We start from the raw sequence: 20,591 nt of genomic DNA on the forward strand, positions 1-20,591 counted from the left end.
GTCATTATGACCTATTGGATGAAGCTAAGCCCAATCACTGGTGGCTTGGTGGTTAAGGTATTCATCTATTGGTCTGAATGTCAAGAGTTCAAGCCCCATCAGTGCCAGGATACCACTGATGGGCTCTTATTATGTCCATAAACCTAAACTGCTTAATTCGAGGGATCTTCAAAAAGTTTCCACATTTTAATATTTTGGTTGAAAACGGTAAGGGTGGGAGGAGTAGTAATTGTCGTGTCTGAGAGACTAAGAGAGAGCTTATAGTCTGGATTTAGCGGCATCTGATTTCCACCTTTTTGGACAATCAAAGAAGCTTTAAGGGGAGGAAGATTTTCATGTGATGATGTGAAAGCAGTGGTGCATCAGTGGCTATGCGCTCCACCACAAATCTCTTTTGCTAATGGCATTAAAAAGTTGGTACATTGCTGGGAAAAATGCATGGGAAGGTGACTATGTAGAAAAGTGATTTTATTTGTTTTTGGAATTCTTAATAAATAGAGTTTTAAAAAGTGTGGAAACTTTTTAAAGAACCCTTATATATTAGGATGTGTGTGAAATGCAAAATGTGAGTTATATGAGTAACTACAGAATACATAAAAAGTTCCAAAGGGTTCACAAACTATTTCTTGCAACTTCATTACTTTAAGTTGCACTCTGTGTGTGTGTGTGTGTGTGTGTTTGTGGGGTGGTGTTGCTCAGCGAGGATGGATGGAGGGTTGCTAGGATTGCTGTAGGCTTGGGTTGAAAAGCTATGGCAGAAGGTCATTAGCTTCTGGTTTCACATTAGAATGTAGTGAATGGGCTTACCCAGTCAGAGGAACCCAGAGGAAACAACATTACACACACACACACACGCACACGCACACACACACACACACACACACACACACACACACACACACACACACACACACACACACACACACACACAGCCTACAGGCAGCAGTGCTATCAGAGCAGTCATTAGCTGAACCCCAGCATGCAGCTGTATCTCTTTCTACTGTTTCGCAGTCACTTACTCACTCACTCATAGAACAAAGAGGAGAAAAAACGCCTCGCTGAACTACCATTAAAAATCCTATAATACCAAAAACACTTGCTGAACTATCATTTCACATAATGCCAGGCTTTCTTTACCAAATATTAGTGCACTTATTTTCCAAGCCTGAATGACCTGGCGCATCCTCTAGTATTTTCTAAAGCCCGAGCACAATGCATCACCCAGTACAGAACAATTACAGCACAGCCCATTTACAACTATAAATGTTAATCTTTGTTTATTGCCTGCGACGCCTGAGAAACAATTAGATCCAACAGCCTGAAAATTTCCTGCTTATTGTATTATCTACACATCTGCCTCACTGTAGCAGGAGAGTAAATGAAACAATTTTTCAAGCTCTGTGCAATAAAGCAATGCTGCAACATCATTCAGCCTCATTTCTATCTGTACTCCATAAGTAAATACCATGGACAATCATTTCTGCACGTTCTCTGTACAGACCATCTGGTCAAATTCAACTATTTGTAATAATCTATGCAAAATAAATAACTAGCTAACTAGCTTATGATGCATATTTTGTAAAATTTCATATTATTTTTATGTGTTACAATCGATCTTGGTCAGGGTCACCAAGGGTCCAGCTTCCCCAGACATTCGCCCAGACAGGATGCCAATCCATCACGGGGCCTTGGCGTATACATTACCAATTACATTTTTACACATTGTATTACTGTATACATTTTAATAAATTTGCAAACTAGAAATGCGCCGTGTCTTATGCTACATTAAACGTACCTCAAAACTGGAAAGATGAAGCTTAAATATAATAATTTTATGACCTCAATGTGTTCAAGCTACAAAGTGTAAACCAAAACAAAAACCAAAAGCTTATGAACAGATTTACAGGCTATGTGTTATAAATGTAACCAGCTGCTATGTCTCTATGTTAAAAAGTCTATGTGATGCTGCTCAGGTGGCGCAGGAGTAAAATACTGTACATTGTATCGAATCTCAGCTCTGCCATCTGGCTGGGCTGGGCAGCTACATGAACAACGTTTGGCTGTTGTTCATCCAGGGAGGGAGCCGGATAGGGACCTCGTAACTGATGCAGTTAAAGCCTCTGCTGGCTGATTGATGGCGTCTGCACGGAGTAGAGGAATAATGATGATCAGGGTGTGGCTCTCCATGCACAAGGCTGATTCGCATACGAACTCACCTTTGTGCAGGTAAAATTATAGTCGGCTACTGTTCATGTGTCGGAGGGTGCGTGTGTCAGTTCGTTTTCCACAATTGGGGCAGGGGTCAGCACCAGTAGAGAGGAAGCATAACACAATTGGGTAAAAATTGGACGTGCTAAAAATCTGGAGAAAAATGGAGAAAATGCATTAAAAAATAAATAAAAAGTATATGTAAAGATCCCATAAATTCTTTAAATATTAAATGAAAAAATCTAACACAAAATGTATCTGGTTTAATTACAAAGGAAGCTGACATTAACTGCATAGATTTCATTCTACAAGTGGCAATCAGGGTGAAGATAAATAAGATAAAGGATTATTATTATAGCAAACAAGAGCGGCAAGCTGGCTTAGTGGGTAGCACACTCAGCAAGGTCGCCTCGCAGCAAGAAGGTCCTGGGTTCGATTCCCAGGTGGGGCGGTCCGGGTCCTTCCAGTGTGGAGTTTGCATGTACTCCCCGTGTCTGTGTGGGTTTCCTATGGGAGCTCTGGTTTCCTCCCACAGTCCAAAGATGTGAAAGTGAGGTGAATTGGAGATACGAAATTGTCCATGACTGTGTTTGACATTAAACTTGTGAACTGATGAATCTTGTGTAACGAGTAACTACTGTTTCTGTCATGAATGTAACCAAAGTGTGTAAAACATGATGTTAAAATCCCAATAAATAAATAAGAATTATAGCAAACACATTGGTTCATAATTATGTAGCTTAAATGAGTCACAATGCTGAAAAAGCAGAATAATTTCCTACATTATATGTTTTAAAGCTGTAACTGCCTACAGCTACTTTGCAACAAAGTACTAATGTTAAAACCTAATGGTCTTTAAAATGTTTTTAAACATATTTTTTAATAAAATATTAATAAATGTGTAAATTTAAAGTATGTATATGCATCTTCTCTCTTTTAGACATGGACAACTGTGGCTGTAGAGAGTCTGACCAGATCAGTGGCACAGCTGATATTTGAACCCAGGCCTCAGGTTGATGTGTTAATACATTGTTCTGTGGCAGAGGATACAGAACTGCTCTGTTTTACTCATGTTTAAGAACATCAATCATCATTATAAATTATCATTGTTCATGTTTACTGTAATCGAACACCCCTGGCCAAAGTACAGATTTGGTTGATTGTTCTGCAGCCAATTATGCCAAAATACAGATTGTTGGCAACTGTTATGGCACAGCTACTTCGTATTTTCATCAACTGCTTTATCCTGCTCAGGGTCACAGCGGCTCCGATTTCACAGGGAAACACTTGGGAGCAAAGCAGGAATACCCTGGACAGTGTACCAATACATCAACAGGGCACCAGCCCACCACCAAACAATGAAGTGGGCAAAAGGTCCAAGTGCTTTTAAAAACCAGTATAACTTGTTTCTCTGAGCATGACAAGATGAATTATTTTGTTTTTATTTTTTTATGTGTCTCTTTGTGTTCTTCAGTGCAAAAATGTGTTTAAGCTGTAGGAATGGAGATAACTGTGGTCCAGTTCTTTGCTCTTTGTGTAAATGTTATTTATTCTGCTTTGGGTTCATCCTGGAACTTTTTAAAGTGGTGTTTGGTGGTGTACTGGTGGTGTCAAAATGTACATATTTATTGTACATACACCTATCAACCATAACATTAAAACTACCTCCTTGTTTCTACACTCACTGTCCATTTTATCAGCTCCTGCACTGCAGTGACACTGACATGGTGGTGGTGTGTTAGTGTGTGTTGTGCTGGTATGAGTGGATCAGACACAGCAGCGCTGCTGGAGTTTTTAAATACCGTGTCCACTCACTGTCTACTCTATCAGACACTCCTACCTAATTGGTCCACCTTTTAGCTGTAAAGTCCGAGGCGATCGCTCATCTATTGCTGCTGTTTGAGTTGGTTATCTTCTAGACCTTCATCAGCGGTCACAGGACGCCGCCCATGGGGCGCTGTTGGCTGGATGTTTTTGGTCCATGGACCATTCTCCAGCAGTGCTGCTGTGTCTGATCCACCCATACCAGCACAACACACACTAACACACCACCACGTCAGTATCACTGCAGTGTTGAGAATCATCCAACACTCAAATAATACCTACTCTGTAGTGGTCTTGTGGGGGTCCTGACTATTGAAGAACAGCATGAAAGGGGGCTAACAAAGCAGGCAGAGAAACAGATAGACTACAGTCAGTAATTGTAGAACTACAAAGTGCTTCTATATAATAAGTGGAGCTGATAAAATGGACAGTGAGTGTAGAAACAAGGAGGTGGTTTTAATGTTATTTTTGTCAGTGATAAAATCTTACTTATAGTACAAGTCAGGAAAATCACTTGGTATTTCTGAGCCTGTAATAAGCCATTAATGAGATATTTAGAGGCCATGCGACAAAGTTATGCGACATTATAACGCTTGGTGTATGTATACTTTTGCCCCATTAATCAGGTGACCTCATTAACTTGCAAGCATTGAAACTAACCTCACTAGTGCCCTCTACTGATATTTACAGTGTATTACAAGCACAAGTTTCAGACATGGACAAAATCAGACACAATTCACATATTTATTGCAATAAATTAGACATGTACATCCCGTTCACAACATACATTTACTCATATACACACTACAAACTATTACCTTTATAGAATATTAGCTTTCAAAACATTATAACATATGGTAAGTATACCAAACTAAACCTGGACATGTCAACTTTCAGATTGCCACGGTTTATCATGTATATAGGTGTGCTGGATTATCTCTCTGGGCAGTTCCACTGTGAAGGGGGCTCTCTGGGTCCTTTGGGTTTCTTTACTCTGCAGTTAAAACCTGAAAGCAAGACACAGGAGTAATTAAAGTGTAAAGAACAGTCCTGTGCCACCCTGTACCACCAGTAAAGCGGTGCGCAGGGCGATTAGAAGTAGCAGTAGTAGTAGTTCTAGTAGGAGAACCACAAACCCATAGAGCTGCAGCGCTCATCTGCATTAAGCTTCCACAGCTGATGGAGTTATTTAAGCAAAACACATGAATCAGCTAAATGGTGAATCATTATTCTACATTGACGCAGCCGGTAAGGTATCGCAAAAAAGAGAGAACATACTTATTATATTAATCTAGAGACGAATCTTGAACATAATTAGTGATTGTTTAATTCATTTATAGGGTTATATATTTTCTTTTGTCGGCAGATTCGGTTCATGAACCGAATCGCTCCGTTCATTTTCGTTTCTTGCTTTTGTCGCTTAATTTATTAGTTTTTCGAGCTCCTTCTTGGCGTAAGTTATGGAGTGCTCGTCCTTGCTCTACACTTTCCTGTGAAATAGATTTTTATTTAGTTTTCTGTGAGTTTGTGTGACAGTTCGTCTGGCTTCCTTTGTTTTGATTCCAGTCCAGAATCAGTTTGGAGGTGAGTCATCCCACACCAGCCAGTTACAAAAAGTCATCTCAGCATACAAATATATGTATATATATATATATAGCATATATTTATATGTATGTACCCATATCTTATCTACGTTCACTTGACACTGTTTATCATAGTTCGTTTTCTACGCATCAGTGTGTTCTTTATGAAAAAGCAGCTCTGTCCTCATTAACCACACGAAGATTAACTCATTGGTACACTTTAATTTATAAGTCTATTACCTTTATTACCTTCTTATTTATGCAATTTTATAAATCGTAAAGAACCTGGAAATTACTGTCTGCGCTCTCGCACCTTGTATCTTCTTAAGGTCCCCTTGGCACGCACGAAATTAGGGAAACAGGCTTTTAATTATGCAGCACCATCAGACTGGAATATACTGCAGAATGTTTTAAAATTCCAGGATTTGGTGAATTTAAGTCATTTTAAAAACATGTTTTTGAATATGGACATAGGTAAAACGGTTTGTAATTGTTTTAAATGATCATTGTATTGTCAATATTATGTATTCATGTTTGTCGTATGTTGTTTGTGTAGGTGTAACTATGTACTATGTTGCTGCTTATCTTGGTCAGTGAGATAAATTTTCCTGGTTAAATAAAAAAAAAAAAAAAAATATATATATATATATATTAATATAATAAATATATATATATATATATATATATATATATATATATATATATATATATATAATGGCAAGCCAAACAGGAAATATATAGCAAACACTGATATATATGGAATGAAACTGATATATATATATATATATATATTAAAATAATAACACCACCTGGGCGCCTCTCTGCCCCTTTTGTAATTGCTGCCTGGCTTGTATTGAATTACCTTCTTTTCGATTTTTTTTTCTCCCAAAATAGTGGGTTGTCATATGCATGTGGACAAAGTCACTAGAGCTATGATAACTCAGTTTTCATCTTTTTTTTTTTTTAAATCTAATTTTCTCTACGTCTTCTGTGTTTGTGTGAGGGCAAGGTCACCTGATTTGTGGAGAAAGAGACCTGTTTCTTCTTTTTTTTATTATTTATGTTGTTTTTGAGTAATGTCAGTCCACTCATAACGGTCAGTGGTGGCTCAGGGGTGAAGGTACTAGACTAGTAACCAAAAGGTTGCCAGTTGATGCCCCATCACTGCCAAGTTGCCAATGTTGGGTTCCTGAGCAATGCCCCTAACCCTCAATTGCATTGTCATAATTGTAAGTCACTTTGGATATTAGTGTTTTCTAAATGCCATAAATGTACTAATGTGATGTAATTGAATTGCTGATGTTCCACACCATGAATTGTAATTATAAACAGATCGAAACTAGTGTTATACATTTGAAATTTGATCTAATAAAAGAGAACTGGCACTCAGGTGGCACAGCGGTATACTACGCTAGGCTGTCACCGCTGAGCTTTGAATCATTTGATCCTTTAACTGTATTTTTTTTTCTATGAAGAATACCCTGTCATGACATTCTCACAAAAAAATTAGTTTACATTATTGCTTTAATAATATGATAAAAAATCTGATATTTATTGGATAAATCATTTGACTCACCAATTCCATTTGGGCTGCAGTAGCTGCTGCTGTTACTGCTGCTGTAGCTGCTGCTGTAGCTGCTGATGTTACTGCTGCTGTTACTGATGCTGTTGCCGGTGCTTTTTATAACAGGACCAGAGACATATTCATAATCATCGTCAGTAGAGCTGTTTTGGTCTGCTGAGGAGAACACACATGGAAAACAGGTCAGCTAAATCAGTGGTTTTTAAACTTCTTCAAAGCCTATGAAAAAGCCACTGACCCCTATAGATTTATTTAATGAAAACAATTATACCATAATAAGGGGACGAATATTTGTTACTGGTTTGTTCTTAACGTTTATTGTTTATTACTTAACAACTATAATTCACATTCGTAATAATTATGTATAGATATATCTGTTTAAGATGTTTCTCTGTATAAAAACAGATGACTTCAGACTTGGACTTTACAGTACTTTGGTACATAAAGCTTCATTAAGTTGTCATTATTGCATTCACTCTTCTCTTGTCCTCTCAACCTAGCCATGTCCAATTCCTCAATTGTAACTTCCCTTACTCTGACCGAGTAGAGATGTATGCTATCCTGTGCTCTCTCCAACATGAGAGCATGTCGATGGCCGTTTCATTTTACCTCCCAGCGACAGGTCTCGCAGAGAGCCGTATCATGTACAAAGTCACGCACTGCTATCTGTGAGCCATCCATCCCTCATGCATGTGCCTGGACCAGCCAGCAGAGGCCGCACTTACAGCAGCAATGAAAAACCCGTTCAACCCCCCATCTCTAAGCCACTCAAGTGCATAATAGGAGGGTGTTGAGTTTTACATTCAAGTTATGGGATTAATAGAGAGTATAATTTATTCTAAAAAGAATGTGAATAATCTGTTAAGTTACAGTTTTCTTAAAGCCTGTGACAAGTTCAGATCAGAAAGAAATACTGATAAAGACGAAAGCTTACACCAATCAGCCAAAATATTAGGATCAACCCCCAAAAATGTTCATTACAATTTCTTTTTTAGAACAATTGTGCATGTCACGTGCAGGGATGTATTATATATAGGGCTAATGGAAGTTATATGTATTACACGTGTTGAATTAAAAAAGAATGTCGCATTCAAACCCAATCTCATTCACACGCACCTCACCTCTGCTTACTGTCTTTGAGAAGTTTGGCATGTTCATGTTTGTGTGTGGGTTTTTTCCAGGTTTCCTACTTCCCAAAACATGCAGAAGGTAGTAAAGAGGCAATGTATATTAGCCATTTCATCTACTGGCATAGTCTGGGAGGTAGATGGAAATGTGTATACCCAGAGGGCACAGTGACCCACTCAGACATAGTGAGAACATGCCAAACTATACACAGAATAAAAGAACTGCTGAGCCTCAATGTTATAGTGCATTAAAATAATCAAATGTGTGTAAAGTACTTACTGGATTCTTGTGTGCACTGTGGGTGCAGCTGTAAGAAATGCAGAAAAAAAACATGATTCAGACGTCTTCAAATAAAAAAAAAAAAAGCTATACGGGTGTTTTTATCATTCACAATCTACAGTTTTACACTGCCCATGTGCCAACTTTTTTAGGGATGTGTTGCAGGCGAATGTATGCTAATACTACTGGGACGCTTTTACTGTGGGTGGTAAGGTGTGTGTTCTGGTGAGATGACTTGTAGGTTCTTTATTCAGTATACTATCCTGCACTACATCCTGATAAAGTGATAACACATTCCACTAGGGCTGGGCGGTATGGCCAAAAATTTGTATCACTGTATTTTTTAGAATTTTGACGGTTTCACGGTATATATATTTTTTTGTATCATTGGGATTTTATATAGGTCTTTGGTTTATTCTTTTTTCAAGAGTACATAGAATATAAAGCATTTTAATTTCATCCTGTGTATACAGTATATAATGGAGGTTTTGAGTTTTGCTTGGCCCCACAAAATGACTCATGAAGGTATGAATATGCATGCAACAGTTGCAGTATGTAAACAATTTTTATTGTGCAAACTGCAACATAGTAAAAACAGAATGTTGATGCCAAAAACCATAACGTCGCCGAAAAAACACGGACCTAAATGCTGCCTATATTTGAAGTGTACAGCAGCTGTAAAAAAAACTATGCCACAGTATGGCGGTATATGAAAAATTCAGACCGTACGAATAATTGAAGCTGGTATACCGCCCAGCACTACATTCCACTAATTATGATGCACCCCACCCTGAGTAGCGTATCCAGTTGCTAAATGAAATTGGAAAGCAGAAATCTATACTTTGTGCAGTTCTTCCACACCAAACCCAAAGTCCTACCCTCAGCCCAATATAAAAGAACAGCTTTGGAGTGAATTGGATTTGCCAGACCTCACAAATGCTCTTTTAACTAGACGAGCACAAATTCTGACAAAAATTCTGTTATGCAAATGGAGGGTGATTCACATAAATGCCCATGAATTTAAAACACCGCAGTGTCTGTTTTTTTCTCTGCTTAGTCTGAACAAAAAACGATACTTTCAAACTTCCTTCCTCAGGAAGACCCATAAGAACGTGTTTTGTAGTTTCGAAGTGTGAAATAAAAGTAAAACAAGCTGTTTGTGTGAGTTTGCTGCAGACTCGGTGACTTCTGCAAAATGTGGTGTACCAATCATAGAAATGCATTAATAACAGTTGCTGTTAATAAACTGTATGTTATACTGATTAAACTAAGATTCATTAGGAATCATTTTGGGTTTGTCAGGCTGGCTGCATCAATAGGTGAATAAAATGCAGTATGCTATACAACCCCAAATCAGAAAAAGTTGGGACAGTATGGAAAATGCAAATAAAATAAAAATGCAGTGTTTCTTACATTTACTTTGACTTTTATTTGATTGCAGACAGTTTGAACTCAAAATATTTCATGTTTTTTCTGCTCAACTTCATTTCATTTGTTAATATACCTTCATTCCTGCATTTCCTGCAAGTAAACGTTAGAAACTCTGTGTTTTTATTATTTGCATTTTCCATGCTGTCCCAACTTTTTCTGATTTGGGGTTGTACGAAATGCATCTATGAAATAAAGTGCAGAGGAGCCTTAATTTGTCAGCTGTATAAAGTTTATGTATGAGGATCGTGGGAGAAAAATGTTCATTTACACTAGAAGTATACTGTAAATACATAATCAATCAGAACGTGTAGATATATTTAGGGCACGATTTCCAGTAGTCATATCCCAATACTGCAGGAATACTGCTACAGCGGAATGTTACTGGATGTGTACACGACAAGAAGTGCGTCAATTACATTGTATGACTTCCAAAACCCAGTTCTAGCTAGTTTAGACCAGTTCCTACGTTCCAGCTGAGACATCTCTAACGATGTAATCTTCCACTGTCCTTAAGGTCAGTGATGGGAGTATAAAGGGTGATTATTTTCATTCTGGCTTATCGCATTTGCAGAGTTTCCATATGATACTCTGTCGTCTGATCCTACTTTGCAGACAAGAATACAATTTCTTTGAGGTATTTCATTAAAGGTTTTTCCACCACAGGATGAAATAAAGGTTTAACCAGTCTAAACTAGCTGTAATTTCAACTTAATTTGTATAATGTGCACTATTTTTAATCTTATTCTTTTATGTACAGTGTAAAGTGCAAAGTCATACGTTACCTGTGAGTCTCTTGGCCGGAAGTCTGCAAGACAGAAGTAAGTGTTAATAATATGGCAGTTTTCACAGAGTGAGATATTTATTCATATTACCACCATTGTTATAAAATATGACCGATTTATACTCTGTTGCCAATTTATGAGGTGTACTTATTGGCTACTTTCTGAGCTACAGGTACAATTGGCATCAAATGTCTAAAACCATCTCAAACCTCAAAGCTTTGCAACAACTATTGGAAGGCCAAAAAGGATGAGCATTTCAGGGGGCACTTGAGGACCGAGAAAGCCAAGCGTTCATTAACATCACAAGAGTATTGTGAAATCATGCTGAGATAACACAGAACATGAGATTTTGCACACACTTGTGCAGTCCGTGTTATTAAAGATTAAAGTCAAACAGTTTTATGCTGATTATATACACCGATCAGCCATAACATTAAAACCACCTCCTTGCTTTTACATACATTGTCCATTTTGTAGTTCTACAATTACTGACTGTAGCCCATCTGTTCTTCTGCTTGCTTTGTTAGCCCCCTTTCTGACATGGTGGTGGTGTGTTAGTGTGTGTTGTGCTGGTATGAGTGGATCAGACACAGCAATGCTGATGGAGTTTTTTAAACGTCTCACTGTCACTGCCGGACTGAGAATAGTCTACCAACCAAAAATATCCAGCCAACAGCGCCCTGTGGGCAGCATCCTGTGACCACTACTGAAGGTCTAGAAGATGACCAACTCAAACAGCAGCAATAGATGAGCGATCGTCTCTGACTTTACATCTACAAGGTGGACCAACTAGGTAGGAGTGTTTAATAGAGTGGACAGTGAGTGGACACGGTATTTAAAAACTCCAGCAGCGCTGCTGTGTCTGATCCACTCATACCAGTGCTGTCATACACACTAACACACCACCACCATGTCAGTGTCACTGCAGTGCTGTGAATGATTCACAACCTACATAATACCTGATCTGTGGTGGCCCTGTGGTGGTCCTGACCATTGACTATAGTCAGTAATTGTAGAACTACAAAGTGCTTCTATATGGTAAGTGGAGCTGATAAAATGGACAGTGAGGGTAGAAACAAGGAGGTGGTTTTAATGTTATGGCTGATCAGTGTAATTTCAAAATGGAGCCATTTTTGCTAGGTGAGCTCAGACTTTTGATCCCCTGCTGTAAGTTTAGATTTTATTTATGCTTTTGGTGAATGTTTTTATTCAAAATTACTGAGGCAGGATAAAATCAAACAGTGCTGGCTTTGCAGTTCTTGAACCCATGACCTTGAAATCAGTAGTCCAGGACCACTGGGCCATCATCACCCAAAAGCTTGCTTAGCTACAGTGAAGCTATACACAGATACTGAGCTAACTACACTAAAGCTGTGCTTATTATTAACACCCCCATTATGTTAATTACAAATAATTATTACATGAAGTTGCCTGGCATTGTTCTTGTATAATAATAATAACCACAACAAAAACAGTAATCACTTATTTTATTACATTTTTCATGTTTTACCACAGATTTATCCTGGTCAGGGTTGCGGTTTCCCTGGAATCACTGGGTGCAATGCAGTTACACAACCCAAACAGGATGTTAACACAGCACGTGGCCTTAGCCGCCCTCCCCCACCCCAAACATAGCCTAGCCTTTCATATCAGTCAGTAGATGGCCGACTGGTCTATAGCACCATTGTGGATATGAGCTCTGGATCCCAGCAGTAATGGGCTAGCTCTAGTTACTGCTGTCAAACATAAAAAATAAGAAATAGAATAATATTACACAGCCACAGAGCTCTAATTTTAACTTTTTACAGTCCTGTATTAGCAAATCTTTTATAGGGTATATTTCATGCATGGCTGCCTCGAAGTCTATAGCAATGTCAAGCTTTCTTGACAGTGGATTGTAACGCCTGTGTTCCAGTAGCTTCATTCATGTTGTGCAGATGTTGTGCAGAGTGTGTATGTTATATCTCTTTATCAGTGACACTTAGCAGTCAGCATGTCAGGTTTTTTTAGGCAAAGAGACCACTGTTCCATGTACAATGTTCTGACAGAGTTGTTTTTAGACAGAAAGTTGCTTAGAAATGTTTTATTAAGGTGTTAAAAAGTTGATAGCAGTTAAATGAAGCTTATAGTAACCAGTGTGTGAATCACACATGTCTTTGTGCAGAGTTATAAAAAACTAGGTGGTGAGGAAGTACGTGATGACATCTACTATGTTTAGTTTTGTTACGTGGAATACTTTTGTCTAATATTACACCTCTGGAAACAACATGTCTATTCTAGTTTAAGGCTTTTGCCTAATTGCCTAAAAAAGTTATTATAACTTGGAACAGTGGGGCAACAAGTACTGGAGGAGCCGCCCAGCTTGAGATTGGCATCTATAATTTGGCTCTAGGTGTATGTGAGGGGAAATGTGCTCTTTAAAAGACATTGTGATCTACCATGACCCTTTTAGCATAAACTGCTAACTAAAGATGTATGAATAGATAACTAAATAAGTTAAAAGCATTATTTGTTTTGCTTATTCAGTCTATTAAAATGCACTAAATGACCAAAAGGGCAGTTGTAGCCTAGTGGTTAAGGTACTGGACTAATAATCAAAAGGTCACTGGTTCAAGCCCCACCACTGCCTGTTTGCCTGGTATTATTTAGATGGTGGATCATTCTCAGCACTGCAGTGACACTGACATGGTGGTGGTGTGTTAGTGTGTGTTGTGCTGGTATGAATGGATCAGACACAGCAGCGCTGCTGGAGTTTTTAAATACCGTGTCCACTCACTGTCCACTCTATTAGACATTCCTACCTAGTTGGTCCACATTGTAGATGTAAAGTCAGAGACGATCGCTCATCTATTGCTGCTGTTTGAGTTGGTCATCTTCTAGACCAGGGGTTTTCAACCTACTTGTCTGGGGGGGCGCGAGTGCCTGACCGGGGGGCGTGGCATTACGAGATTTTTTTACTTCTAAAACTAAAGCAATTCATTTTTCACCCACGGGAGACATATTTCATTACTCTAACTGACCACGCTCACACGCACGTTTAATGTTATTCAGTTCCGTCTGAAAAAAACCTTCAAAATAGAGCTCACAGCGAAGATAACCGGTGTCAAAAGCAACGACCGCTGTTATAAGATGTGTGTGTGTCTTTAAGAGAGACGCTCTGTTCACAGTATCGATTATAAGTGACTCGGGAGTCAATTCATTTTAAGCGCAGCGTAAGTTTCTTTTCTCAGTCATTTCTCCGTGTTTACTGTTATAATGAATGTTGCGGTTGTAAATAAACACCAACTACTAAATAACATTTTGTGTGACTCGTTTACTTTAAAAAGCTCAGGCTTAATTATACTGAGTATTACCACAGAGCGGTAACCGAGTCAGAGTCGTTCTGCCTGTGGAGCTAAACATTTTCAGTCAGAGCAGATGATCCCGAACTAACCAACTTAGTAATTGATGAACTTTTGTCTATGCTTGACTCTGTGAAGTAACGTTTTCTGCATCAAAAAGCAAGAACCGCTTATGATTTACCAAAGTGAACCACGAATTTATATAATGTGCTGATAGAATCGGCTCAGATGGCGTCGGACTGTATTATCTTTTTAAAATAATATTTTCAATCAGCAAAATTATATAATGTGCACAACATTAATTACGTTCTTTTAGCTTGTCAGAAGCTTACTCAATGATTTCTGTGCGGTGGTGGCGCAAGTTGGGGGAGGGAGGGCACAAGTTCACGGTTGGCACACGAAGGGGGGCGCATGTCCAAAAAGGTTGAAAACCCCTGTTCTAGACCTTCATCAGTGGTTTTAGGACGCTGCCTACAGGGCGCTGTTGGCTGGATATTTTTGGTTGGTGGACTATTCTCAGTCCAGCAGGGACAGTGAGGTGTTTAAAAACTCCAGCAGCGCTGCTGTGTCTTATACACTCACAGCCCACAGCCCCATTCACCCCCAGAGATGCTCAGCGTCCGGGGGCGGGACAAAATCGTGGCATTTATCCAATGACCGGCGAGTTTCGAAGTCCCGCCCATGCAGCCCCATAGAAGCAAAGAGACGCTCAGCGTCTGCGGGTAAATGCATTGACGCTCCGGGAACGTATGAGTTAAGTTAACAAAATCGAGTCGATTTGTGATAAGTAGCTGATTCTGAACAAACTCGTCTTCAAGATGAACGTGTTCTAACGCATGCTGCTTCTGCACATGGTTACCATTAGGCTTCTTTTTTGCACAGTAAAGTTTCAAGTGCCATTTGTAAATGTAACTGTAAAGATTTGGCAAAATAATCCCTTCCCCATGTGGTTATATCAGCTATTGATGAATGACGGTTCTTGATGCAGTGCCGTCTGAGGGTTTGGAGATTACAGGTGCCTTTTACGTACTGAAATTCCTCCAGATTCCTTGAATAGTTTATTGATATTATGCACTGTAGAGGGGTAAATATGTAAAACTCTTCCAATCTTTTTTTTTTTTTTTTACCTCATTACTAGCCCTAAATTGCCCCTGTCCCAACTTTTTTTGGAATGTGTTGCAGGTCTAAAATGCAGGAATGGAGGTATATTAATAAATGAAATGAAGTTGAGCAGACAAAACATTTTGTTTTGGGTTCAAACTGTCTGCAGTGAAATAAATGTCAAAGTAATTGTAAGAAACTCTGTGTTTTTATATGCATTTTTCATAGCGTCCCAACTTTATCTGATTTGGGGTGGTATTTTCTTTTTGCTAGAGGAACCTTAGTCTAATGTACATTTTGGTTTGTTATCAGATACAAAGTCAGTTCCTGAATAGCACATACAGTTCCCCAACTTATCTGTGACTTCCTGTAGTTTTATCAGCTTTAGCATCTCATTTTTACACTTGGTTTTATATCAAACACCAACGTTCAAAACAGAAAGCTAACGTTTCCCCAGAATATGAAGACATAAAATGATGTTCTTCCTCACCTGAGAGTGATTCATACCCTCCAAGATTTATCCCGGATGACCCCGATTCCCTGGACGGCACTGGACGGGCATAAACTGGCATGGCGCTGACAGGTCTGTTACCTGCAGGCCTGTTTTTTGGTTTTACGATGCTGTACAGATCATCTGTTGTTTTTTTCAGGTTGGGTAGGTTCTCGTTATCATATTGGTGAAGAGGCTGAGGTGTGGGGTTCTTGGTCTTGTTTACAACGGCGTACGTGTCGTTCATGGTTCTGGATGGAGGAGGATAAGAGGGTCGTGGATGGAGAGAAGGAGGATTTCTGTACAGAGAAAAATATACACCGATCAGGCATAACATTATGATCACATCCTTGTTTCTACACTCACTGTCCATTTTATCAGCTCAACTTACCATATAGAAGCACTTTGTAGTTCTACAATTACTGACTGTAGTCCATCTGTTTTACTGCATGCTTTTTAACCTGCTTTCACCCGATTCTTCAATGGTCAGGACCACTACAGAGTAGGTATTATTTGGATGGTGGGTCATTCTCAGCACTGCTGTGACATGGTGGTGGTGTGTTAGTGTGTGTTGTGCTGGTATGAGTGGATCAGACACAGCAGCTTCTGGAGTTTTTTAACACCTCACTATCACTGCTGGACTAAGAATAGTCCACCAGCCAAAAATATATCCAGCCAACAGCGCTCCATTGGCAGTGTCTTGTGACCACTGATGAAAATCTAGAAGATGACCAACTCAAACAGCCGCAATAGATGAGCGATCGTCTCTGACTTTACATCTACAAGGTGGACCAACTAGGTCGGAGTGTCTAATAGAGTGGACAGTGAGTGGACACTGTATTTAAAAACTCCAGCAGCGCTGCTGTGTCTGATCCACTCATACCAGCACAACACACACTAACACACCACCACCATGTCAGTGTCACTGCAGTGCTGAGAATCATGCACCATCTAAATAATACCTGCTCTGTAGTGGCCCTGTGGGGGTCCTGACCATTGAAGAACAGGGTGAAAGCAGGCTAAAACGGTATGCAGAGAAACAGATGGACTACAGTCAGTAATTGTAGAACTACAAAGTACTTCTATTTGGCAAATGGAGCTGATAAAATGGACAGTGAGTGTAGAAACCATGAGATGGTTTTAATGTTATGGCTCATCGGTATATGTAATCATGATTAATATTAGACATTTTTTAATACATTTTCAGAAAAGTTGGGACACTTTCTAAAAATGCAATAAAAAGAAATCTGTAATTTGAACCTTTATTTAACAGGAAGAGACAAAGAAAATATATTTAGTGTTTTCAGTGATTAACTTAACTCTTTGTTACATTTAAACTAATTTAGAAGTTGATACCTGCAACACACTTCAAAAAAAGCTGGGACAGGCACGTTTACCTCTAGGTTACATCACCTTTTCTTTTAATTATACCTTATATACCTTATATCTTGCTTTATACTTGAGCTGCTCAACAGTCTGTGGTCACTGTTGTCTGATTCTCCTCATAATGTGCTATACATTTTTAATAGAAAACAGATCTGGACTGCAGACAGGCCAGTTAAGCACACACACTCAGGTTGCACCCCAGATCCCATGTGACTAGGTCCATAATGGTTTCCCTAAACAGTACTGGCTGAGGGTTAGATGGTCATGCACACTCATCAGCGATATCCACACTTTCCCCCTGACTCTCTGAATCTTTTCACAATATTATGAACTGTAGATGGTGAAAGACCTATGTTCTTTGCAGTCTTGCACTGAGAAACATTGTCTTTGAACTGACGGTCAATTCTCTCACAAAGTTTGACATAAATTGGCGAACCACGACCCATAATTGCTTGCAAAGATGTGGCATGCATAACATTCTATTGGTTTTTTGTATTTACAAAATACAATAAGATTTGTCAATGTTCTGCTGTCAATGTTCTTTTAGTTCTGCTGTTGTAAGCTATTCACAACAGCAGAAGAGAAGGCTTCTCACAAGACACAAGACAAGCATTTGTATGTTGGTCAAGAAAGCCTCAATTGATGTTCCAGTTCATTCTTAAGCTGTTCAACAGGGCTGAGGTCGGCGCTCTGTTCAGGAGTTGGAGTTTCCTTAAACCAAGCTTTTCTTCATGTCTTGTAGACCTTGCTTTGTCCACAGGACACAGTCATGCTGGAATGGGAAGGGACATTCCCAAACTGTTGCCGCAAAGCTGGATGCATATTACTTCCTTTATACAGTATAATTAATTTATTACACCTGTTATTAATTGTTGTGGCTGAAACACATGAATTCCATAACACAAAGGGGAGTCCCAATACTTTCGTCCCTATAGTGTATATGTATTTCTTATAAGTTCAAATTTAGACTTGGTAGATACTGTGATAATGCTACAGATAGACACCTCTGTGCCAGATGTAAAGGCTGGTGAGATATAATGTAAGAAATAATGTTCTGGGGCAGTTTATGGCTCTATAGACAGAGCTTTTCAGTTCTAGTCAGACTATGCAAATTAAAATAAGCAGCTGCTCTGAGCCCTTTCAGTCCCCGAGTGTCTAACAAACAAGGCTTAAACAGACCAGTTATTTCCTGGTGTAAATCTACCCATTATAAATTAGTTAGCAATAATGGAGAATCTTTAGAGCATAAAAGGGAACAATATGGTGTCCCACAAGGGTCTGTTCTGGGGGTGTTATTATTCACACTTTATTTATAGGCTCTGGGATATGTAAACCACAAACAAAACATTGACTTACTTTTAATAAAGGTGCTGAACAGATTAAAGCTGCTCAGTTACACAAAATGAAAGCTTTGTCAGATGAATAAAACTTCCTTCTTCTAAATTCTGATAAAGCAGAAGTACTAATCTCAATTCTAATCTATTTCTCAATCTGACTGAATTATCCTACTACTTGAGGATTGTTTTGTTAAACCAAAAGCTAAAATTAAAGGCACTCAATGTTTATCATTTTATTTTAGTTTGTAAAATGCAGTGAAAATTTTTTTTTCAAATGAAATGAAAGCAATAATCTGTGATTTGTTAATTGAACCTTGACCCTTTATTTAATTAATTTTTTTTTAATTATTTAAAAAAATATTGGTAGTCTTTTCTTTGCACTTTGTCAGGTAAATAAAGGTGCAAGAGATTGAATGTTGGAGGCGGGTTTGTTTTTGGTTTCTTTGTAATGATTGGTCAGTGAAGCTAATGATCCACAGCTGCTCCTTGTTTCAGGTTAATGCTCAGGGCATTTAAGGGAGCAGCTGTGGATCATTCGGCGTAGGCTATTTTGACTGTGTAATGCTTTTTGTTTGTTATGGTTGTCATGATTTATAGTTTGAGAACTTTCATTGCTCTGCTTATGCGCTTGTTCTTGTTTATGCTCATGCTCATGCTCATGCTCATGTTTAGAAGTCTTGTTTAGTGTTTGTCATGTTTTGTGTTAGTCAGTTAATGTGTAGCTTTAGAATTTGTTAGCTTTAGTGCTTGGTGTTAGCTTAGGGTCTAGTATAGTTTAGCATTTAGCATAGGTCATGTGTTTGTGTGTCTTGTCTTGTGTCTTTTGTTATTATTAAACGTATTGTTAAACATCTCTGCGTATGTGTCCGCCCCCTCGTCACTTCTTAGCCCATTCGTTACAATCTGAGTAAAAAGCTATATAAATATCCAATTTTTTATTGCATCTTCCACAAACCATAAGGGGGAAACAAGCTTTCATCACTTTTGTTTTTGTAACTTAATATACAGTACATACTTGCCTGCATATATCCACTTTAAATTTACACATATGCAAGGTCATTATTGATAAATACAGCTTCAAATCATTTATAGTAGGGAATATTTAGCTTTTAGCAGCATTTTGGTTCAACTTAGACCCATTACTCCTGACAAACTGTTATAGGGAGTCTATCTAATAGACTATTAGGGTTATCTTTTAAACATTACTAATGGGCTTAAATATATGAGAGGTTAAGCCATGCAAGCACCTTTAACTTTTTTGAATTATTTTGGTTGTGCATTTGGGGTTGCTTTCTTGTTGAAATGTTCATCTTCTCTTTAAAGTAATTACTGGCTAATAGTTCACAGTCAGTGGAAAAGGTACTGGCCTAGTAATCAAAAAATTTGCTGGTTCAAGCCCCACCAATGACAGTATAACCTTTTTGGGCACCTGAGTAAGACCCTTAACCCTAAATTGCTTGCCCTATATTTAGTAACAATGATTAGCTGCTTTGGGTAAAAGCATTAGCTAAATGCTATAAATCATGACATCAATGCTTCCAATAACAATGTATAAGTGCCACTGGCAGAGAAGCAACCCCAAATTTCATTGCTCCAACCTTTATACTCTATACCTATGCGCAAATTATAGTGTTTGTAACATCTTTAAGCTTTTTTAGTGTTTTGCGTGGGCTGATATGCATGGAGATGATTGCAGTGCAGTTCATTGCTTATTGTTCAGTGTGTCCAGAAAACTTACACCATCACTTTTACCATGATTGCTAGTTGTAGCATATGATCTTCTCAATCAATAGCAACACTTTTTAAAACTAAAAACTAGGTGTAATTTGCCCAATAACTTTTTTATTAACTGTATTTTATAATTTTTATAATTATTTTAAAACATTTTTGGTTTGTTAATTATTTGCTCTTAATATTAATAAGCACAATGCCAAAAATATTGTGTATAAAATTAAAGTATTCAGACCTCTTGACTTTTTGCAGTTGTGTTTTGAATGAATATAATTCTATTTTACCCACCAATCTATACATATCACCATCACCCATAATGACAAAGTAAAACATCTTTTTAGAGTTTGTTAAAAATTAAATAAAAATAAAAAAGAATTCAGTACTTTGC

The 20,591-nt window shown here is 38.3% G+C and overlaps 1 protein-coding gene across 1 annotated transcript in view; it reads right to left on the bottom strand.

Moving 5' to 3' along the window:
• Window positions 1–4,796: 4,796 nt before the first annotated feature.
• The window catches only part of ptpn18 (protein tyrosine phosphatase non-receptor type 18), a 43,212-nt gene continuing 27,417 nt past the window's right edge, over window positions 4,797–20,591 (bottom strand). The window contains exons 12-16 of the mRNA XM_062998587.1: window positions 15,750–16,048; window positions 10,818–10,840; window positions 8,605–8,632; window positions 7,192–7,353; window positions 4,797–5,039 (exon numbers count right to left, since the gene is read on the bottom strand). Of these exons, the coding sequence (XP_062854657.1) occupies window positions 4,966–5,039; window positions 7,192–7,353; window positions 8,605–8,632; window positions 10,818–10,840; window positions 15,750–16,048 (586 nt within the window). The 3' untranslated portion in view covers window positions 4,797–4,965. The remainder of the gene's footprint in view (window positions 5,040–7,191; window positions 7,354–8,604; window positions 8,633–10,817; window positions 10,841–15,749; window positions 16,049–20,591) is intronic.

This window comes from Trichomycterus rosablanca, chromosome 7 (assembly GCF_030014385.1).
Source record: "Trichomycterus rosablanca isolate fTriRos1 chromosome 7, fTriRos1.hap1, whole genome shotgun sequence".
Classification (NCBI taxonomy): domain Eukaryota; kingdom Metazoa; phylum Chordata; class Actinopteri; order Siluriformes; family Trichomycteridae; genus Trichomycterus; species Trichomycterus rosablanca.